The sequence below is a fragment of the Camelina sativa genome, chromosome 7 (genome assembly GCF_000633955.1).
Source record: "Camelina sativa cultivar DH55 chromosome 7, Cs, whole genome shotgun sequence".
NCBI lineage: Eukaryota > Viridiplantae > Streptophyta > Magnoliopsida > Brassicales > Brassicaceae > Camelina > Camelina sativa.
Window position 1 is genome coordinate 10,475,648 of NC_025691.1, and position 22,674 is coordinate 10,498,321.

Consider the following 22,674-nt stretch of genomic DNA (forward strand, 5'->3'; position numbering starts at 1 on the left):
GATGTGATATTGTTATATATTAGACGATATTATTAATTTGGGGCATGGTTGAATTTCTTGTTTGGTTCATATTGACGTAAACTACAATTCCTTTTATTTTTGTTGATCCTTTTATTTCTGCAAAGCGTAATGACGTCATTTAGTGTAGCCCTGCAGATTTCTTTTTGATTTTTTGCTTCTGCTATTAACTCAGTAATATGGTCTAGGCTATCTCTGTTGCTCAAAGAGTTGCTGATGAGCGTTGTGAATCCTCTCCAGGCTCAGATGACTCCTTGGTTGGGTATCAAGTTCGTCTTGAAAGTGCAAGGTCTGCCCCTTAATTTTGAGAATTTTTTTGTATTGGTTTACGAGCTTATATGGTTTTCCTGTTTTTACTTTCAATAATATTCATTGGAGTTGTGGATTAAGCAAATTTACCTTGGGATATTTATATCTTTGTTCAGGAGTGACAAGACTAGGCTGCTGTTTTGTACTACTGGCATTCTACTGAGGAAACTCGCTGTAAGTCCCCTATATTATCAATAAGCTCTTGCAAGCAAATAATTCCTCTTACGTGCTATAGTGTTTTATGCTACTGAGAAAGAGTAACATTTTATGCTGCACACATATTCTGCTGATATGGACAAAGGTGAACAATCATAGCTTCATTACAGAAATATGGTTTTTAGAGAACACGACCTTGCAGAAAGTATTATGTAAATAGTTTCTATTAACTAAGGGGGACATTAGAAGTCCGATAGTTGATGCGGTTGGCTCATCATTAGTTTATCAGAGGTTTTTTTTTCCCTGCAAAACAAAGCTGAAGAATTGGTGTTCCAGTTGCTGAGACACTGTAATGCTTTTTTTGTATAGCATAATGAAAGAAGCCACATTTATGAGATTATAATCAGCATTCTCACTTATTGTTTTTTTTCTTCTGTTTGCTCGTTTGTGCACACCTTTCAGGGGGATAAAACCTTGAACGATGTTACACATATTATAGTCGATGAAGTGCATGAGCGGTCTCTTTTGGTGAGTCTTCATTAGCTCAGACTCTAAGCCATAAATTTCATCATTGTTAAGAATAATAGATACACAGTACAGGGTTCAACACAACATCATCGAATGCATCACTAGGATATAAGTACCTGTTTACCAATGGAAACTGGGATTTTAGTATTAAATTTTTAAATGTGCTCTTATAGTGACACTCTACTACGTATTTAAACTTTTACAACGTGAAGACCAAAAGCTTGTATCCTTGGTGGTCTATACCTTTTCACCACCTCTCTCTTCTGGCTTCTTTTTACCCTACTTAAGAATAATGGAGCCACTCATTTTGCTTCCAATTTATTTTTGTGCTGTTAACCATTTTAAGTATCTCAGTTTCCTCATTCCATAAAGAAAGAAAAAAGGCTAGATTTGTATTTCACGTTTTGCAAGCGTTTAACAATCTGACAGGAGACTGCCTTTCAATCTTTTCTTAAAATCAACTTGTGGGTGTGAGCATTTTTCGTATTTCCATTTCAGGGTGATTTTCTTCTCATTATTTTGAAGAGCCTGATTGAGAAGCAATCATGCGATAATACATCACGTAAATTGAAAGTTATCCTTATGTACGTATTCGTGGCTTTTATTTTTGAAGGCAGATGTAAATAGTTAAGTAAAAATCATATTAATCTATGTTTTTGATCCTGTTCAGGTCTGCTACTGTTGACGCTGATCTATTCTCAAGATATTTTGGTCACTGTCCTGTGATTACTGCTCAAGGACGAACACATCCAGTCACTACCCACTTCCTGGAAGAGATTTATGAGAGAATTAAATACCTTCTTGCTCCAGATTCTCCTGCTGCGCTAAGATCTGATACATCTATTAAAGGAAAGGTACTTGGATTATTCGTATCAGACACATCATCTGTATACTTCTGTGATCCCCTTTTCACTTTGACCAGCAACTCCCATGTTTTTTGGGCATCTCTTCCATTCACTTACTTTAAAGAGCCTGCATCAGTTGAGCTTTTCCTTAGTAGAACTAAATATAGATCGATGCAGCTGCTTAGAAATTTGCACTCCTTGACTAATGAGTTCGATTTTGTGTGTCATTCATATGGATAATCTTATTCTATTTGCAGAAAAAGTATACGTTCAAAGGACTTGTACAAAGTTCTTCCTCTTTTAGTGAGGCCTACATTGAATGGCCTTTACATTTCCATGATTGTAATATGTGAACGCCTTTTGATCACATGTGTGTTATATGATTTTGAAATTTGGATTATACTGTTGATATACTGTACACTCATTTAGCTTGCACTGGAGAAGCTATGATTATGTGTAGTTAATAAATGGTTTTGATGTCTGCAGCTTGGTTCTGTAAATGACCGTAGGGGAAAAAAGAATCTTGTATTGGCTGGCTGGGGCGATGATTATTTGCTTTCGGAGGACTGTCTTAACCCATTTTATGTTTCCAGTAATTACAACTCATACAGTGACCAAACACGACAAAATATGGTACGGCCACTTTGAGCTTCTGTTACTTATTCACCTAGTTATCGTGGTCTTCTTATTCACCCAGTTATTCTGAGTTCAAACAACTTGTGAGTGTTGTGCAGAAAAGATTAAATGAGGATATAATTGACTACGAGCTTCTTGAAGAGTTGATATGCCACATTGATGACACTTGTGAGGAAGGGGCCATTCTTATTTTTTTGCCTGTAAGCTGATACTGAGATATGTCATGTTAATGAGATTCAATCATCCTCTTCATCGCTTTGGCTTGATAGTTTTTGGTTTAATAACAGGGAGTATCAGAAATTTACATGTTACTTGATAGGCTATCTGCTTCCTATCGTTTTCGTGGACCGTCTGGAGATTGGCTTCTTCCTCTACATTCTTCTATTGCATCTACAGAACAGAGAAAGGTGTTTCTTCGCCCCCCTAAAGGCTTACGAAAGGTAATTTCATGTGACATCCATATTATCTGTTGCACTATTGCTATCTCTGGTTTAGATGTCGACTCACTAGAAAGTGGGTCACTTTTCATCCATTTCAGTTTTATTTCATTTCGTTGCTTTTACATGTTCTCTATTGGAAATCTATGTAAAGTTGTAAGGCGTTCTAGGTTGTATGTGTTGAATATTGATGTATTGTTTTCTTCGGTTATAAGAGTTTCATCTCATTTCGTGCTACTATGTATTTCCTTTATTTCCACTAGCATATGAATTTCAGTGATATGTTCCAGAGACAACTTTTTCCCTTACCTTCTTCAGGTTAACAAAAGAATTACATCGTCAGTATTGGTCTTGTTGAAAGTTGTATTATGTGTATATAATATACAGTATTGATATCATGGAGTCATGGACCTCTGCAAACCTAATCTGATTCATCTTTTGCGTCATCTCTTATGTTCAGGTTATTGCCGCTACAAATATTGCGGAGACTAGTATAACAATTGATGATGTGGTGTACGTGATTGACAGTGGCAAACACAAGGAAAATCGCTATAATCCACAGAAGGTATTCCGAATGCTAGTGAATCCATTGCATTTTCCTTCTATGACGATGTTTGTAGACCATCTAATTTTTTTATGTTTGTTTTCTTTCCCCCTTTGAACTCCATAACTTTTTCTGAATATGAGTTGAACAGTATTCACATTTTGTAGTTTGTCCCCTTAACTATTAACCTGGTTTCAAGATTGGTGTCCGGTATTCTGATATATATATATATATAGATGTATATATATATATATATCTTGGAGTTACTTTTTAGTTCTCCATATTGAAACCGAAAGCTCCCTGGATTTACAAGTTCTGTTTGATTACATTTTTGCATATCATGATTGCCTCATGATCATTGTGTTTTTTCTCTGAGATGTCAGTTTGGTTCTCAATTATTTTTTTTCTTAGAAATTGTCAAGCATGGTGGAAGATTGGATATCTCAAGCAAATGCAAGACAAAGAACAGGAAGAGCTGGACGCGTCAAACCTGGGATTTGCTTTTCATTGTACACACGCTATAGGTTCGAGACGCTAATGCGTCCCTATCAGGTGTTTTGAATAGGTCCTTTCCTGGTCTCTTGTTTACTTGGTTTTTGCCATTTAACTCATCAGTTCCACACTGATTTTAAGGTTCCTGAGATGTTGCGGATGCCATTAGTAGAGTTATGTCTACAAATTAAATTGCTTGGCCTGGGTCACATTAAGCCTTTTCTGTCCAAGGCAAGTGATACCATCTTTAGTGAAAAATTAGATATCATTATCATCCATCTGATACTGATTTATATTCACTGTCTTTAGGCGTTGGAACCTCCGAGTGAAGGTGCTATGACCTCTGCAATTTCATTGTTACACGAGGTAACATGTAATGGATAGAAGTCTTTTCTCTGTAGAACTCTTAAGTTCCTGGGATTAGTCATATTTGATACATCCAACCTGTCATTTGGACATATAGCTGAGGTGTTTTAGGTTTTCGTGCACTGTGGCTGATTAATATCTATTCCATTGTAGCCTTAGGGTTTATGTTATGCTTTTTGAACCCTCTCATTTTAGTTCCCATTGATGGAGGATCAAAAAGAGATTTTTGCTTACCTTTAAGAATTTTTTGTGCTAAGCTCTCTCTTATGAACCCTGTTTACTTTAGGTTGGTGCTGTTGAAGGGGATGAAGAGTTGACACCACTTGGGCACCATTTAGCAAAGCTTCCTGTTGATGTGTTAATTGGAAAGGTTTGCTTCTGTAACATTACCGTTGCACTAAAAATTTCCGAGTGGGAGGCCTTGGTCACTGACACTCATATATATGTTTTATATCCTCTCCTCACAACATCATGCCTCATCTCATCATGTGTTCTCTTTCACTTTCTTAAGAAAAAGGCTGTCTAGGTTTCAACATCGTTCGGTAACCAGAGAGTGCATCGTATAATTCTTTCCACCCATTATGACTATATGTTTGATAATTTGCAGATGCTGTTATATGGTGGAATATTTGGTTGCTTATCTCCTATTCTCTCGATCGCTGCTTTCTTGAGCTACAAATCGCCGTTTATATATCCCAAAGATGAGGTACATTTTTACTTTCTTAGAACTTGGCTGATTTGGACAAGGAGTTTGTTAACTAACTCTATTTTCTTAGAAGCAAAATGTCGACCGGGTGAAACTTGCTCTTTTGTCTGACAATCTGGTGAGCTCGAGTGATTTAAACAACAATGACAGACAATCTGATCACCTCCTTATGATGGTTGCATACGATAAATGGGTAAAGATACTGCAAGAGGTATGTGATAAAAGGGATAAATGAGCTGTTTATTGAACAACTGAATAAAGCATGGATGGATCAAAATCCACTGATACTGAGTTTATGTCCGGTCTATTTTAGCACAGCGTTTATCAGCAAAATGACATGCTCTATGTGTTTGTGATGTCTTCAGCGAGGAATGAAAGCTGCACAGAGGTTCTGTGAATCAAAATTTTTGAGCAGCTCAGTGATGCGGATGATCAGGTACAGTTAACTTGTCTACAACAGATCTCCATGAAATATTGAAAAAATGATGTTTATCCTAGTTTAGGGTAATTACTTTCAGTTTTGAGGCCGCCTGACTCACTATTTGGAAAAATTTAGAAAGCTAAACAAGAATGTTTATCTAAACATGATTTAATATACGTTAGCCTTGCAAGCTTGACTAAGGATATTCATGTGTGGGAAAACTATATAAGTAGCTTAACTGAAAATAACAGTCATTTGTTAAAGTAACTTAACCTACGTCTTAGTGGGAACTTCTTCATTATATGCATGAGTCCCTGAAATTTATTTTCTAAACTGAACGAAGGTTTACATTATTTCTGTCGCCATCCTTCAAAGTTCAAATCTTATTATTGTTTTGTCACAATTATCAGAGACATGAGAGTACAATTTGGCACATTACTTGCCGATATCGGGCTCATCAATCTTCCTAAAATAGGAGAGGTAACTTATCTAACCCCATCTGAAACATTTTGTATATGCTTAAAGCACGCATGAGTCTGATCTTACCAGAACATTGAAATGATAGTTCTCAAGTTTACGATACAGCTCAATGAGGTTCATCATATTTGTAAGGTTGGGCAGAAAGAAGGCTGTAGGTTTATTTTATAAAATCTGATCAGGAATCTCTTTGTTTATTATCATAGTTTTCGGGGAGAAAAAAGGAGAATCTGGATGTCTGGTTTTCTGACCCAACTCAACCTTTCAATATGTATTCACAACAACCTGAAGTTATTAAGGTAAAGTACATCTGGTGCTCCTCTGCTCGGATTCTTTTTCGTGTTGCCAAGAATTTGTACTACAATTGTAAAAGAGGGTCTATGTCATTACTTATTTGGTATGTAACTAAATTCTGCTGTTAATATGTACAGGCTATACTATGCGCAGGACTATATCCTAATATAGCAGCCAGTGATAAAGGAATTACAGAGACAGCGTTTAACAGTTTGACAAAGCAAGGAAACCAAACAAAGAGCTACTCGGCATGGTACGATGGCAGAAGAGAAGTTCATATCCATCCATCTTCTATAAACAGCAACTTCAAAGCATTTCAATACCCTTTCATTGTATTCCTTGAGAAGGTAATCTGAGTTTTTAATATGTAAATCATTTGATTTTACTGTTAATACTTATGATCTACGAGCCTCAGAATTTCAGACTTAGCTTTGTATGTATTGGACAAGCATGATACTTTGCTATTTAATTTGATGTTACCAGGCAGATTCTGGTGTGAATTTGTAACCATCTAATCATAGGTAAATATTGTATCATGTAGGTCGAAACAAACAAGGTATATTTGCGAGATACAACCATTGTTTCTCCTTTCTCCATTCTACTTTTTAGCGGCTCGATCAATGTTCATCATCAGGTACAATTAGCCATATTGTGTTGTCTCACAGATCCTGGGTCTTAATGTCCTTTACATCTGAAAACTCTTTGAAAATTCTTGGCACTTATGTTTCGGAAACGATTTGACGATGCATGTTGGATATTCTAGTATATGGCTCTTGGTTTGTTCTATACAATCTCTGTTGGATACTTTTTCTATGTCCTCTTTAAAACTTGTATCTTTGGTTACAGAGTGGATCAGTAACCATTGATGGATGGTTGAAGCTAGCAGCACCAGCTCAAACTGCTATTTTGTTCAAAGAGCTTCGGTTAACCCTCCACTCCATTCTCAGAGATCTTATCCGAAAACCCGAGGTTACTTATTCAATCCTTTGTTTGATCTACTTGGTGAAATAAGTACTCAGGACTAAACTCTCCTCTCTCTCTTCACGTTTGCATTTTTCAGAAATCAGGTATTGTCCACAACGAAGTCGTCAAATCTATGGTCCATCTTCTTATAGAAGAAGGCAAACCGCAACAGACATGAACTTAAAAAGGAAGAAGATCAAATCTAAGTGTAACTCACCAAGATTTAAAGGTGAAACATATAAAGACACAATGTTGTTACTACAGTGACTTCCGCAACTAATATTTAATAATATCTTACTGATATTACAATGTGTACAATATATTTTCCGGGGAAATGGTTAAAGATGACCTGAAACATTTGTTGATAACTTTAAAACCCCCCTTAAAAAATTCCCATTAGAAGCGGTCTAATGTTTCATTTAGATGCATGGAATTTCAGTTAAACGTAGTAATTAGCAAATAAAAGTGTAAATTCTTATACAACGAAAAAATATATATATATACACGAGACATTAGAGCTTGCACAATGTAATGAAAAATATCTATATCTTAACATTTTTTTAGTACATTTTTGTGCCGTCCTTTCTTATATTTTTATCCAAACAAGTCTAAGCTAAATTCTCTACAATTCTTACAACCAAACACAATCATTTCTTTATTTGATAATATTAATTTCCTAAAATATATCTATCTAATTTAAATCAATATGTTAGATTAAAATATAATTCTCCTTTCATTTTTATTTAATCTTATATTTAATTATTTTAATTACTATTTAATACATAAAATTAATAAAATTTTAGATTTTTTTCAGCATATAATGTGATTTGAATTTTTATAAACGGATATATATTAAAAATTGTCTTAGGATATTTGTAACCAAACAAGTATATCCACATATAGAACTCGAAATACATTTTTGGAGTACAATAGGGTGCCATCACTTTTTGCCAACTTCGGGTCGAGGTTTTAACTAAAATTATAACCGATTCAATTATCCGGATTCTCCTTAAGATTGCCAAATATTTTGGGCCGATTTTTAATCCATAGCGTACTTATTTACATCCAATTAATGCCCATTGTATCTTAGGAAATATCTAATTTGCATGCCGAATTTTTAGGGTCGAGTTTGACAAAAAGAATTGATAACCTAAATTATGTAATCACATCCTCTTAATCACATCCCTATAATATAGCAACTAATTCAAGATGAATACATTTTAGGAAATATCTAATTTGCGTTTAATAAACGATTACATATTTGGTAAGATCTTATTAGCTTTAAATGTACACTATTAATTCAATAATATCAATTGAGAATCATAAGAAGAATATGCCATATCATTTATTCCTAAATCATAACTAACAAATCGTAAAATGTATATTCTTAACTTGCGAATCAAGAGTTTCGTAGAAACTCTACCTACAACCGTTAACAGTATATATATCAACAAAATAATATACCTACCACGGGGTAAAACCTAGTATAATACAAAAAAATATCATTTTATAGACGAAACATACTGTTTAATAAAAACAAGTTAAAATCATTACATATTTTGGCAATTATAATAGACTACATAATCAATCTAATATTAATTCTTCAATATATAAAAAAAATTGTACAAAGTTTGGATTACTGATCTAATTTACAAAATGAAGCATACGATGTTTTATATCATAAAAATATAACAACTACTTCACGAAGAAATTAAATACAAAAAATTCATGAAATTATATATAATTTTTATTTTTTTGAGTCGAACAGAATTTTGTTTTAAAATATACACCCTATTTTTATTGGGTTGCATATTTTACTTTCTGAAACTATATGGCAAATTGAAAGATTAGTTATAATATTTGGGCAAAAGTTGAAATGCAATTTAAAATTTTGGCTCCAAACAAAAAGCCCTAAAAAAGAAAGAAAACTCAAAAAAAATGGGAAAATGAACAGTTTCTTCTTCTTCCACTACTGATCGGGGAAGACGAAGAGGGAAATGGCTCCGAAGAAAAAACCTCAGAAGAAGAAACAAAGCAACAACGAACTCGCTTCTTCAATACCTAATTCAGGCCACAAGAAACCATTTAAAGCCCCAAAGCTTCTGATTTCGCCGGAAAACGAAGACCGTTTACGGCGGCTTTTACTCAAGTTTCGCCGGACCCCTTCTCCGGTCACGGCGTCGCTCTCCGTGAATCAGAAGAGAAAGAAACTCAGTACTCTTTACGAGAATCTCTCTTGCGAAGGGTTTTTAGATGATCAGATTGAACTCGCTCTCTCCTCTCTTAGGGTAAAACCCTCGCTTTTGTCCGTACAACATTTCTCCCTTTTTTTTTTTTTTTTGGAGGCAATTCGTAATACAAAAGTGGTTTGTTTTTTGTTTTTGAGGATGGAGCGACGACGCTTGAGACTGCTCTTGACTGGCTCTGTTTGAACTTGCCGAGTCACGAGTTACCAGTGAATTATTCCAACGGAGCTTCTCGAGTTCCTAATACAGGTATGTTTCTTGTAATACTCTCGGGGAATTTACTTTACGTTGTGTGTTGCGTCTTGATGCTTGTAACTTCCTATTGGTGTGTATTTTCAGGACGTTCTGTGGCGGTGATATCGAAATCAACGAAAGATTGGAATGTGTCTGTTGAATCTACTGAATCATCATCAGTCCAGGTGACGAAGGAAGAGCCTGAACCTGAAGTTTTAGTTCGAGTAAAGAGCAAGCGAGGTGAAGATGAAGATGAAGATACTCTTAGTTCTTGCAAATCATCTCAAGCTGATTGGATCCGTCAGTACATGAAAAGACTGGAAGAGGTACTCAAAATATACTTTGATCTCAAGGATTGGAAGAGTTTGCTCATTGAACTAAATTTTCAGGAAGAATCGGATGATGAGGAAGATAACATTGGCTCCAGCAAGGAGGTAACTCAACTCAACTCTTTATCAGGCTACTTAGTAGACTATGAACATCTGGAGGATTTTGAAATTTGGATCATGAATTGTTGTTGTGACACGTGGGTGAAGCTTATTAATTAATGATTAGTCTGTTTTGGCATTACAAGTCTTGGAGATATTTTATTAATTTATTTGTCTCACTCTGTAGTGATATATATTTGTTAGGTTTAGTTGAGCACTTACCAATATTGTTGCTTACCGTATGTATTAGGTATCTGGTCCAAGGCCTTTCGAAGTGATTTCCGAAGAATATTGTTTAGAAAGATTAAATGCTATAAGAGCAAAGAGGAAGGGTGATAAAAAAGGACAGAGGCAAGCAGGCCTAGCTATTTGCAAGCTCAAGCAAGAGATGAATGCTCTTGGTTAAGTTTTAACCCTTTGTAGTAATCAATCTGTCAATCATGAACTTGGTGCGGTATGTCATGAGCTTATCTGTGTTTGTTTTCCAGGGCCATCAGAAGCAATACTGGAATCTGAGTTTCAGCGTGATCAAGATTTTGAAGACACTACAGAAGAAGAAGTAACCTCCTCCATGCCTGATGACGTTCATGAGTCAGTAAATGATGATACTGTCTTATTTCAGCTGTTTGATGACTTGACCTTAGATGCAAATCCTGTTGGGAGCTGTAGATCTGAGGAAATCCAACCTAAAGCTCTTCCTTTAACTTCTTCGAAACAAGAATCAGTTGTGTTGAATGATCTTTTAGATGACATGGACCTTGGCGATTTGTTCATAGAAGATGTTCCGCCTTATGTACCTTCTCCCCATGAACTCCTGGAAGTACAGAAGAAGGAAATTATGAGAGAACTATGCAATGAGAAAAATCTTGGGAAACTAGAGGGTATCTGGAAAAAGGTAACTCTTCACCTAACAAGATCCTATGGATATTTACCGTTTAGCTTAGAATAAGTGTTTGATGCTTTTTATTTGTCACTTTGCCATATATACTGACATTATGATCAAGCATTTGAGTTCTAACATTAGTCACTTTCCTTCTCTAGTTTCATTTTGTAAGTTTGAACCTTTTTTTTTTTCGGTGCTGCGCTCTTCTCATCTTGGTTTGTTCTAGTCACTTTGTCACATATGATTGATTCTTCTGTAAGGTTATATCTATAACATGTATAAGTTTAATAGGATGAAGCGCAAAGGATCCCAAAGGCATTGCTCCATCAGTTGTGTCAAAGATCAGGGTGGATCGCGCCAAAATTCAATAAAGTAACTGGGGAAGGAAGCAATTTCTCATATACCGTAAGTGTTATGCGTAAATCCAGCGGATTGGGTAAAAGCAGACAAGCCGGGGGTCTGGTAACTATTCGACTTCCTCTTCAAGTTGAGGGTTTCGAATCAATAGAGGTACTTACTTGATCTCTACTTGAACACTTGATAATCTTTTATGAGATGCTAAACAAGTGCGAGTTAGGCTCTTGTAAATAAATGTTGTTAGGAAATATCTACTGGAAAGATAAAGCAAAGGTCTGAGGATAATTAAGTACAATGCACTATTTTTTGGTGAACAACGTTGCTCAAAGTTTTGGATCTGATTATGAGCCTTTTCTAAGTTGGACGCTGTTGATTGGTACTAACCATATAATCATCATGCCAATTATTGTGCACATGTGTGTGACAGGATGCACAAAACAGAGTTGCGGCATTTGCTCTCCATAAGCTCTTTTCCGATTTGCCTGTTCACTTTGCAATTACTGAGCCTTATGCCTCTCTAGTTTTGATCTGGAAACAAGGTGAATTTTTTTAAGTTGCTCTTTCTTTTTTTTTTTTTATAATTTAAACAAAATTTGCAGTGTTATTTCCAGCAATTTCCATAAAAGTTCCAAATCATTGGAGTTTAAGATTTTATTTGCTCAAAGTTTGTGTCTGTTTAAAAGATCATCAGTTTTGAGTGAAATTGTATGGACAGATAAACTGGAGTGGATGAATTATGGTGCTAATTGTTTTGACATATTTTGGATGTCAGCATTCATATGTTCTGGCCTTTAATGGTTGCAATATTATGATTAAAAGAGTTGCTTTGAGCTTTCACAGCGGAGTTGTTGGGGATACAAAGCAATGAAGAAGAACGGAGAGCAAAATTTGTTGACAGATTGCTTGAGGCAGAAAATATCAGCTTGTCCACTTCTTCGAGTGGCATACATGGTGCACTCCCAATGGTAGACGCCTGTGTCAAAGAGAATGATCACATGGATCTTTTTAAATCTAACCATCGAGGTAAAAGTATGTTTCTTGGATTCAATTTGTCACAGATCGTATAATATAACACTGGATTTTACTGCCAGAATCAGAAGCAGGAAGTATAATCTATAGTATGATATGTTACAGGAAACACTTCCATGGAAGCTGAATGTTCTTCTTCTCTCAAAAGAAAGCAAGAAAACAAGAAGAAGATGAAGAAGTACAAGGTAAAATATTCATGTTTATGGTTGAACACAAGTTTTGGCCCTTGTGACAGTAAAGAATGTAGTTCACATAACTAATTTTATACATTGGCAGTAAGTTGGCACATTCCAGTTAGGACTGTTGGAATTTTTATCTTATCAGCATAGTAAAACTTTTGTTACTGCAGCTTTCATTAGTAATCCTAGAAATTTTTTCGTAGGGCATGTTGAAAACTAGAGCTGCTCTTCCAATATCAGAAGTGAAGAATGACATACTGCAAAATCTAAAAGAAAAAGATGTTTTGGTGGTATGCGGAGAAACTGGCTCTGGAAAGACTACACAGGTTTGGTGTCGTTAGTTGCTCCCTGATATGTAGTGTTACTAAAAAAAAAATTCGCTGCTTCCTATATTGCTGAATATGTATATCCTGTTATAAGCTATGAGTCATTTCTAATTGATACATTATTTCAGGTTCCTCAATTTATATTGGATGATATGATCGATTCAGGGCAAGGTGGATACTGTAATATTATATGCACACAACCTCGGGTGTTAGCAGTGAGTATCTCGGTGTTAAGATATTATGTTTTCAGGAATTGCTTGTTTTGGTTTAATACTGATATAAAATGTGACCCGTTGATTCTTGTTAATCAATTAGCTTAGTGCTATATTCTTTTTACTAATTGTTTCTGTAAGTGACTGGTAATATGGTTTAGGCTATCTCTGTTGCTCAAAGAGTTGCTGATGAACGCTGTGAACCTCCTCCAGGCTTCAATGACTCCTTGGTTGGTTATCAAGTTCGTCATCAAAGTGCAAGGTTTGCCTCTTAAATTGAACTCCCATTTCATTATCGCTTTGGGCCTCAAATGGATGACGAAAAAAGTTATTCTTTTTGGTCTATGTTTTGGTGGAATAGAATTAAAAGTATATATATGGATGTTACTTATTGTCTTGTGTGTGGAAACCTCATGATGTCTTTTGCGACATAATCTCGCATCATCATTATACTGCGTTTTTGGCTTCAGTAACATATGCATTTTGCGACTCTACAGTATGGATTGTCAGCATAATTTCAAATCTGGTTGAAGAAAATTTTCATTGGACATATTGTTATTTCCTTGTGTACTTGTTCAGGAGTGACAAAAAAAGGCTGCTGTTTTGTACAACTGGAATTCTACTGAGAAAACTTGTGGTACGTCCCCTATTTTGTTAGTAAAAGCCCTTGTGCAAGAAATCAATTCTTTTTTTTACTTTTTATTGCAGTACTACGATTCAGATAAATAGTAACATTTTTGTTGCACAAGTTCTGGGATTTAAATAGAGGTGAAATACCATAACTGAATTACCGAAATTTTAAATTCTAGAGAAGTTGAACTTGTAGACAGATTGCAATACCTGAACAGAGTCTCTGTTAAGAAAAGGTAACATTGAGAGTCCTCTAGATTATCAAATAAATTTTATATACTTGTCATGAATTGTTTTATCATTGGTATTACCAGAGGATTTATGGTACAACAAGTTCTAAAAGAATTTGGAATTATGTTCTTGGACCTTACAGTGCTATACTGTTTAGCATAACTGAAAAACCCACACTAAATCTTTTTTCGTTTTTATCTGCTCGTTTGTGCAAACCTTGCAGGGGGATAAAACTTTGAAAGATGTTACACATATCATAGTCGATGAAGTGCATGAGCGGTCTCATTTGGTGCGTATTTATTAACTCAGCCATACACATATCATACGTGAAAAGTGTGTCTTGGCATCATTCCTAAGCAAAATAGACACAAAGATAAGAGTTTTGCCAACGAATCCATGCAACGAAAACCATGTTTTAGCATTTTTTTTTTTTTTTCTATTTCAGGGTGATTTTCTTCTCATTATTTTGAAGAGCCTGATTGAGAAGCAATCCTGGGATAATACATCACCCAAACTAAAAGTTATCCTTATGTACGTTTTTTGTAACTTGTTGTTTTCCAATGTCAGACATTAACTACTAAGTAAACACTCTTCATGTGTCTGATCTCCTTTTAGGTCCGCTACTGTTGATGCAAATCAGTTCTCAAGGTATTTTGGTCAGTGTCCTGTGATTACTGCTCAAGGGCGAACACACCCGGTTACCACTTACTTTCTGGAGGACATTTATGAGAGGACTAAGTACCTTTTGGCATCAGATTCACCTGCTGCACTAAGCTCTGATACATCCATTACAGAGAAGGTATACAATTATATGTGATATAAATTGCTAGTGATGCTCTACTAAAATTTTTCATTTAGATTGTATAGTTGAAACTTTGGATGTTGTGTAGTTAATAATACAATGATTCAATGTTTTGCAGCTTGGTTCTGTAAACGTCCGTAGGGGGAAAAAGAATCTTATGTTGGCTGGCTGGGGAGACAATTATTTGGTTTCAGAGGACGGTCTTAACTTGTCTTATGATTCTAGTAATTATGAATCTTACAGTGACCAAACTCGAAAAAATCTGGTACTATATCTTTCGTGTTTGATATTTTGTTTCTCTGATCCACCTACTTATCCTAAGTCCAAATAACTTGCAAGTGCTGTGCAGAAAAGTTTGAATGAGGATATCATTGACTACGAGCTGCTTGAAGAGTTGATATGCCACATTGATGACACTTGTGAGGAAGGAGCCATTCTTGTATTTTTGCCTGTAAGCTGATACTGAGATTATTTTTCTGTTGATTGAGAATAAATCACCTATCGCTTCAGCATGACATTTTTTTAGTTGATAACAGGGAATGCAAGAAATTAACATGCTACTCAATAGGTTAGCTGCCTCCTATCGTTTTCGTGGACCTTCTGGAGATTGGCTTCTTCCTCTACATTCTTCTATTGCATCTTCAGAACAGAAAAAGGTGTTTCTGCACCCCCCTAAAGGCATACGGAAGGTAATATCATATGACATATATTGTGGTACTTCTCATTTCCTCTAAGGCTGGTCTTTGAATCTGTGTTAGCAGTCACTTTTGATCCGTTTGTTCCACATGAGAAAATAGTATGGCTTTTATCCTTAGTGCCTTTGCTTTTGCATTTTGCCTATCTACTGTGCAACTGTTTTGTTTCCTTAGTATTCCACTACTAATTGGAATCAGGTGATATGCACAATATCTAACATCACTGGTGGTTACAATCTAAGAAACTACAACTGTTTATAATAACAGTGCTGCATCCCATTTTGTGAAAGATCTTTTTCATAACATCCCACAAAGCCGATCTCATTTTCCTTTTGCATCGTCTTTTATGTTCAGGTTATCGTAGCTACAAATATTGCCGAGACCAGTTTAACAGTTGAAGATGTGGTATATGTGATTGACAGTGGAAAACACAAGGAAAAACGCTATAATCCACAGAAGGTACTCCAAATGCTAGTGAATCAGATAATATTTTCCTTCTATGACTATGTTTGTATTAGCATCAAATGATATTACGCTTGTTTCCTGTTTTAAAAATTGCAAAAGTATCAAGATGATGCTATCTAGCACTTTCGATGGGAAAATACCGATTTACTCTCTATTGGTGGATTTATGTCACTTTTTGTATAGTAAGTTAATGATAGATGAATATAGCTATACTGCTAGATGAGAAACCTTCCTTTTAATCCTCTTTAAGCTGAATAACTTTTGCTGAAAATGAATTATTCCCATTTTTAGTAATAGTTACAAATTCCCTTTCCTTGTGAAACCGTTTTGTAAGATTGATGTCCACTATTTAACTATCTATTAGTTTGTATCTCTAAATTACATAGATATATATAAACTCTATTCATGACACATTGTTGATCTATTAATTGTGTTTTGTCTCTGAGATGTCAAATTTTGGTGCTCAATGATTATATTATCACAGAAATTGTCAAGAATGGTGGAAGATTGGATATCTAAAGCAAATGCAAGACAAAGAATGGGAAGAGCTGGACGTGTCAAACCTGGACATTGCTTTTCGTTGTACACACGACATAGGTTTGAGAAGCTTATGCGTCCCTACCAGGTGTTTTTCTTTTAGACGTTTTCTTCTCTGGTTTCTCGAATCTCAACCACTTGGTTTTTGCCCCTAAACTCACCGGTGTCATCTTGATGGCTAGGTTCCTGAGATTCTGCGGGTGCCTTTAGTAGAGCTGTGTTTACAAATCAAATTGCTTGGCTTGGGTCACATTAAGCCTTTTCTGCACAAGGCAAGTGACACCAACTTTTAGTGCCAAAAGAAGTAACAATATCATCGTCTTACTCTTTTGTCACTTACTGTCTTTAGGCGTTGGAACCTCCGAGTGAAAGTGCTATAAACTCTGCAATTTCATCGTTGCACAAGGTACCATGAACTTGTATTGAATAGAAGTCTTTATTTTTGTAAGCGGTATAAGTTCATGATACATCCAAAAGTTATTAGACCTTTCACTTGGATATATAGTTGATGTGTTGCTATTGTCCTGCAGTATGGCTAATCAATCCCACATTTCCTTTGTTAGAAGTATAGTCTTTTAGAGTTTGTTACACTTATAATTCCCTCTACTTTATGTTTTCTCAACCTCTAATTTTAGTACCACTCAGTAAAACTATTTGTGTAAGACACCTTTTGGAGTTTGCTGTGCTGATCTTTCTTTATGAAACCCTGACTTTTTAGGTCGGTGCTCTTGATGCGGATGAAGAGTTGACACCACTTGGACATCATTTAGCAAAAATTCCTGTTGATGTGTTAATTGGAAAGGTTTGCTTCAGAAACATTATTGCTGCACTAAAAGAGGCCTCCCAAACCTATGTTCCTCTCTCCTCACAACATCTAGCCTCATATAATCACTACACGTTTAAAATAATGCAGATGCTGTTATATGGTGGCATTTTTGGATGCTTATCACCTATTCTCTCGATTGCTGCTTTCTTGAGCTGCAAATCGCCATTTATACATCCCAATGATGAGGCAAGTTTTTTTCCTTTCTTAGAACTTGGCTATTTTTTGGCAAGGATGTTCTTAGCTGACTCTATGTTTTGTTTTGTTTTCTTAGAAGCAAAACGTCGATCGGGTGAAACTTGCTCTTTTGTCTGATAAGCTGGACAGTTCGAGTAATTTAAACAACAATGACAGACAATCTGATCACCTCCTTATGATGATTGCATACGAAAAATGGCTGAAGATACTGCATGAGGTATGTTATAAAAGGGTATCTCAAGCTGCCTCTTACTGTCCAAAGTTTGTTATATATACATGGAAATCACCAAGAAGTAAAAGAAATCTAGAATCTTCTCCAAACTAACTATCTTTATGTGTTTTTGATATCTTCAGCAAGGAATGCAAGCTGCACAGAGGTTCTGTGATTCAAAGTTTTTAAGTAGCTCAGTGATGCAGTCGATAAGGTACATTATACTTAGATCCTGTAACCTCTGAGTACTTTGTTGGGATGGGATAAAGGTCGCATCTTTCACTTCTTTCCCACTGCCTTCCAAGCTTGGGTAGTGTTATTTGTTAAAATCGGAAAATGAAACTATCTTGTTCTCGTTTCTTGTCCAGTAACTTAAATATACGTCTTAGCTGAACCTGTTTTAATCAACAGGACTCTGAAACTCCTGTTAGACTGAAAAAAATGCTTGCATCATTTGTCTTCATCAAGTCTTATTTACTGTTTTTTCACAAATAACAGTGACTTAAGAATAGAGTTTGGCACTTTACTTGCCGACATTGGGCTCATCAATCTTCCTAATACAGGCGAGGTAAGTTAACATGCACCAAACATTATTAGGATTGTTCTCAAGTTTTCAATACAAATCAAGTTCCATCATGTTGATAAGTTTGGGCAGTAGATCCCATGTTTGTTTAATGAAATCTGATCAGTAATGAACTTTTTTTTCTTAGGGGAGAAGGAAGGAGAATCTTGATGTTTGGTTTTCTGACAAAACTCAACCTTTCAATATGTATTCACAAGAACCTGAAGTTGTTAAGGTAAAATACATCGTGTGCTCTATTGCTCGGATATCTCCTTGTGGAACAATTTTCTTTGTTGTAGTTTTTTGCTAATCATCTATGATTTTATTACTAGTTGCAATCAAAGTTCGATGCTGTACCTGAGTTAAGTTTTCAATTTGTACAGGCTATATTATGCGCGGGACTATGTCCTAATATTGCAGAGGGATTAGTTAACCGTTTAACAAAGCCAGCAAAAGAAACACAGCGTTATGCAGTATGGCATGATGGCAAACGAGAAGTTCATATTGATAAAACCTCTATAAACAAAAACTGCAAAGCGTTTCAATACCCTTTCATTGTCTTCCATGAGATGGTGACTTTTTTTTCTTTTTCATTTAGAGCATTTGGGTTTAGTTTTTATTTCTCTCTGATTTGTAAACATAGCTAATCACAGATAATATATTCAACGTTTATCTGTTCTTGTAGGTCGAAACAAAGAAATTGGTATACCTAAAAGATACAACCGTTGTCTCTCCGTTTGCAATTCTACTTTTTGGCGGCTCAGTCAATGTTCATCATCAGGTACTGTTAATCATGTCTTGCTGTGAGCGAATCCATTTTTTAACTCGAGAACAATGTCATTGAGCTGAAAGATCTTTTACGTCTTAAGACTCTTTGCCAAAGTCTGATTGATACTCTATATATGGCTTTAGGTTTTTCCTATGTGCTGAAAGATCTTTTACGTCTTAAGACTTACCCTTTCATTGCAGAGTGGATCAGTCACCATTGATGGGTGGTTAAAGCTAACAGCACCGGCTCAAACAGCGGTTTTGTTGAAAGAGCTCCGGTTAACCCTCCATTCCATTCTCAAGGATCTCATCCGAAAACCTGAGGTTACATTTTCAATCCTTTTGTTTGATCTACTTGGTTAAGCAAGTAGCTCAGGACTAAACTCTCATCTCTCTTCACGTTTGTGGTCTACAGAAATCAGGTATTGTCCACAATGAAGTCGTCAAAGCTATGGTCCATCTTCTAATAGAAGAAGGCAAACCGCAACACACATGAACTAAATATATATGAAGATCGAATTGTGTGAACATGTGTAAGAAAGCACAATTTGGATACTACTTGACTTCCCTTGCTCAACTATCTAACTGTTTCGTCAATTGTAAATTAAGTGTCCTTATAGGATTGTTTTGTATCACATTTTCGATACAATGGTCTAGAAGACAGGGACGACACTGGTGGAAAAAACTCGTATTGCATAATGTTTTCTGAGTATCTCAATGTGACTATTACGCTCATCTCTACATCATTGTCTTCATTTTCCCTATTCTCATGTCCATTGCTCTTCACTTGCTTCTTCTTCTCCCTCCATGTCTGTCATCGTTTTCAATTTCTTGGATAGCTGAAACAAGAAATTAATGAGAAGAAAGCTGCTCATAGACCTGAAATAGCAATGAGCAATTTAGNAAAAAAAAAAAAAAAAAAAAAAAAAAAAAAAAAAAAAAAAAAAAAAAACTTACTGATGGATTAAAGAGCTCCTCCAAAACGTCGTCGTTGATTAACCTACTAAGTCCTTGTAAGAATCAAGACTCAAAGTCAGAAACACATACTCCAAAAAAGTTCTCCTTCAAAGCTAGTTTCAGGGCTCTAACAGATGACAATTGCTGAATATAAAACTCTATTACATCACACAGTATTGAGAATGGCATCATGGAAGAGACACACTTTTACCTTTCTGTCAAGCGTTCTGCGAACAGAGTCCACGGTTGTGGCTGGGGGAGGCGCATTCTTTTCTTCCTCAGCCTGTTTTTGTCTCTTTTCATATATCAGAAGAGAAATGAGAACAAAACTTTGATTGAGAAACAATATAGGTCACTAATGGACATTAGTCAGATACTTGATATAAAGTATGAACATAGTTACAAAGCTCAAATCAAGTCACCTTTCTCGATTTTGTCACATTTGCTTTAGCATAGCTTGCGTTTAAAGCTTCACTAGCCGCCTTCTTAGCTGCTTGCTCCTAACAAAACAATATGATCTGGTAAGATTCTTAAGTTAATAACTACAAATCGGAAGGAATACAAGAGAACATAAATGATATAGCCTATCACCCTAAGATATGGTCCGTTATCTAGTTCACATACAGTCTTCGTCCAGATAATTTCATCCTTGCTGCGAAAACAGTCATTCACCTGCGAAACAGTGAAATATTATGACCAACCCATCAAATGTAAAGTGAAAAAAAGACCGAGATAAATTATTGCACACCTCATCATCATCAGCGAGGTCAGAAAAATTACCTGATTCATCCGACGCTTCAGTCCATTATCCCCATATCCATATGTTTCTCCTTCACTTGTCTCTGAGACAAAGCATAAAATAGATTCTCAAGAGCTCAAACAATAGCCAAATCTAATTCGATAGCTGTTCATCGCGGTTTAAGCTAGCTACCAATTCCTCCGTCGTTTTCTTCTCTAACATCTTTTTCCATTCTCTCTTTCTCTGATCGCTGGAAAGCAGGAGGATCCGACCCACCAACAACTCCACCAGAAACAGTTATGAACTGCATGCAGAAAAATTTAGAAAACAAAAAAAAGCATATGAATGTCAATTCTCAAGCCATTTGTCAAAATTATGCATAAAACCGGAGAGACTTACATCATTGCAACAGGCTGTTGCCAACAGCTCTCACATAATCCATAATTAAAAGGTTCACAATCCTTATGCTTACAGAACACTTCTTCTTTGTCAGAATTTGGTTTCTTGGCAACCAATACACTTTCTCTTTCAGTGAGCTTACTCAACCTAGCACACACGTGTACAACCATTGAAAAATAGTGAACATAAATCTACAAGTACTGTATAAGCTAGGCAAAAGAATTGAACCCATGTTGGGTATGCATTATTATCAATCATCTATGGTGATATGACCAGTTAGCGAATAATTCCACAGACTATAAACCATCAGCCTTAGACTTCTAACACATCCTGCAAACTCACATTTAAACTTGCAGCCTTGGTATCACCAAACTCAATCAATCTTTTGGTTAGAGTTGCTTCACAGATATGCACAACTTTTACCTGAAATATTTATAAAACACATCAAAACACTATATTACTGAAAAAAGGGCTCAAGACGCTATTTGTAACATCTTATAATAACATATATATCTTTAAAAAGAAACCACAGCCTTACAATATCTGTCTTAGAGCACTTGATACCATGAGAAAGGGCAGCTATGTAAAGTGCTGCATCACAGATTCCACTTGGTTTCCGACCGGTCTGCAACTCATAAGATGGCCAACATTAACATTAGCCATAATTAATCAATATATAAGACAAAGAAGAAACGATCGTCCAACAAAAAAAAATAATAATAGTACCTGTATCCAATCTCTCTTCATACTAGCTATAATGTCTCTACTCTCTAACCGTTTTCACGACATCTTTATTACGTGTACCTTTCAATAAGACTGCAAGTGTAACTAAATCAAGTATTTGATATACATATATATGTTTGTTTCTTGGCTGATGCGTTCAAACCAACTAAACAAAATGGAATATAGTAAAGTTGTGCACCAAACCAAGTGTAGAAAAAGAATGCGAGTCAAAAGACTAATATGCTTACTGTTTGAGAATCCACCAATGAAAATTGAAGGATCAACCAGCTTCTCATAGTTCTGATTTTCCACAATGTACAGCAATTCACAAAGTTGCAAGTACACAGAACCTAACTCGTAAACGCTAACTCGACGTAGCTTGAAAAATCAATAAGAAGCATTGGAATGTTCAATTCCCTACAGATATAAGAAAAGTCAACCATATGGTGAATAAAACACATCACTAGTAACCATACACGGCAAGATAAGGGGGGGGAAAATAGTAGTGCACCAAGATACTAAGAATCTAACCTGCAAGCCAAGTAGAGACAAGAAGACTGTGCTAGTTCAGTTCTGCGCCATTTAGTGAAGTTTTGGTTAACAGCCATCTTCAGAAGGTTAAAAAACTGAGTTCAAAGGAGTAAAAAATGTCCTGAAAAAATAAATATTTAGAAGATATGTAAACGAAACATACCTCAAAGAAATTAGCAGCCATGCCAATCACATCACCTCTCATATCACCATTCCCAAGGCATCTCTCAAATTTATAAACTAGTTAAAAAAAAAAAAAAAAAAAAAAAAAAAAAAAAAAAAAAAAAAAAAAAAAAAAAAAAAAAAAAAAAAAAAAA

General features: G+C 35.6%; 2 protein-coding genes and 1 pseudogene across 3 annotated transcripts in view; 2 read left to right on the top strand and 1 right to left on the bottom strand.

Moving 5' to 3' along the window:
• LOC104700877 (DExH-box ATP-dependent RNA helicase DExH7, chloroplastic-like) overlaps nt 1–7,549 on the top strand; it is a 13,086-nt gene extending 5,537 nt beyond the window's left edge. The window contains exons 15-34 of the mRNA XM_010416479.1: nt 946–1,011; nt 1,510–1,595; nt 1,682–1,865; nt 2,343–2,489; nt 2,591–2,692; nt 2,780–2,932; nt 3,390–3,494; nt 3,885–4,025; nt 4,107–4,196; nt 4,275–4,331; nt 4,618–4,701; nt 4,939–5,037; nt 5,108–5,248; nt 5,403–5,473; nt 5,869–5,938; nt 6,142–6,234; nt 6,367–6,576; nt 6,771–6,863; nt 7,076–7,198; nt 7,290–7,549. Coding sequence (XP_010414781.1) covers nt 946–1,011; nt 1,510–1,595; nt 1,682–1,865; nt 2,343–2,489; nt 2,591–2,692; nt 2,780–2,932; nt 3,390–3,494; nt 3,885–4,025; nt 4,107–4,196; nt 4,275–4,331; nt 4,618–4,701; nt 4,939–5,037; nt 5,108–5,248; nt 5,403–5,473; nt 5,869–5,938; nt 6,142–6,234; nt 6,367–6,576; nt 6,771–6,863; nt 7,076–7,198; nt 7,290–7,370 — 2,196 coding nt within the window. The 3' untranslated portion in view covers nt 7,371–7,549. The remainder of the gene's footprint in view (nt 1–945; nt 1,012–1,509; nt 1,596–1,681; nt 1,866–2,342; nt 2,490–2,590; nt 2,693–2,779; nt 2,933–3,389; nt 3,495–3,884; nt 4,026–4,106; nt 4,197–4,274; nt 4,332–4,617; nt 4,702–4,938; nt 5,038–5,107; nt 5,249–5,402; nt 5,474–5,868; nt 5,939–6,141; nt 6,235–6,366; nt 6,577–6,770; nt 6,864–7,075; nt 7,199–7,289) is intronic.
• On the top strand, nt 9,170–19,786 carry LOC104700878 (DExH-box ATP-dependent RNA helicase DExH4, chloroplastic). Of its 2 annotated transcripts, none has more exons than XM_010416481.2 (34): nt 9,170–9,480; nt 9,579–9,687; nt 9,778–9,998; nt 10,062–10,106; nt 10,351–10,501; nt 10,589–10,995; nt 11,275–11,493; nt 11,768–11,879; nt 12,181–12,369; nt 12,475–12,554; nt 12,752–12,874; nt 13,003–13,089; nt 13,248–13,348; nt 13,666–13,723; nt 14,171–14,236; nt 14,393–14,478; nt 14,563–14,746; nt 14,868–15,014; nt 15,099–15,200; nt 15,286–15,438; nt 15,799–15,903; nt 16,394–16,534; nt 16,629–16,718; nt 16,796–16,852; nt 17,165–17,248; nt 17,360–17,458; nt 17,544–17,684; nt 17,822–17,892; nt 18,177–18,246; nt 18,389–18,475; nt 18,624–18,812; nt 18,926–19,021; nt 19,210–19,332; nt 19,424–19,786. In XM_010416481.2, exons 1-34 carry the CDS (start codon nt 9,190–9,192, stop codon nt 19,502–19,504), a joined length of 4,365 nt encoding a protein of 1,454 aa, XP_010414783.1. In that variant the 5' UTR covers nt 9,170–9,189; the 3' UTR covers nt 19,505–19,786. The 2 variants fall into 2 exon arrangements, with proteins under 2 accessions (XP_010414783.1, XP_010414784.1); XM_010416482.2 differs by having other exon boundaries at nt 10,062–10,086; nt 10,349–10,501; nt 13,003–13,080; ... (1 more) ...; nt 15,106–15,200; nt 17,547–17,684.
• LOC104704515 overlaps nt 20,858–22,674 on the bottom strand; it is a 2,304-nt pseudogene continuing 487 nt past the window's right edge.

What these genes read in the sequence shown, in the direction of transcription:
- LOC104700878 (XM_010416481.2), top strand. Translation starts at nt 9,190, where the DNA reads ATGGCTCCGAAGAAAAAACCTCAGAAGAAGAAACAAAGCAACAACGAA. An exon ending in AGGGTTTCGAATCAATAGAG is followed by an intron (nt 11,494 to 11,767) that starts GTACTTACTTGA and finishes TGTGTGTGACAG; the next exon opens with GATGCACAAAACAGAGTTGC. An exon ending in TTAAGCCTTTTCTGCACAAG is followed by an intron (nt 16,719 to 16,795) that starts GCAAGTGACACC and finishes TACTGTCTTTAG; the next exon opens with GCGTTGGAACCTCCGAGTGA.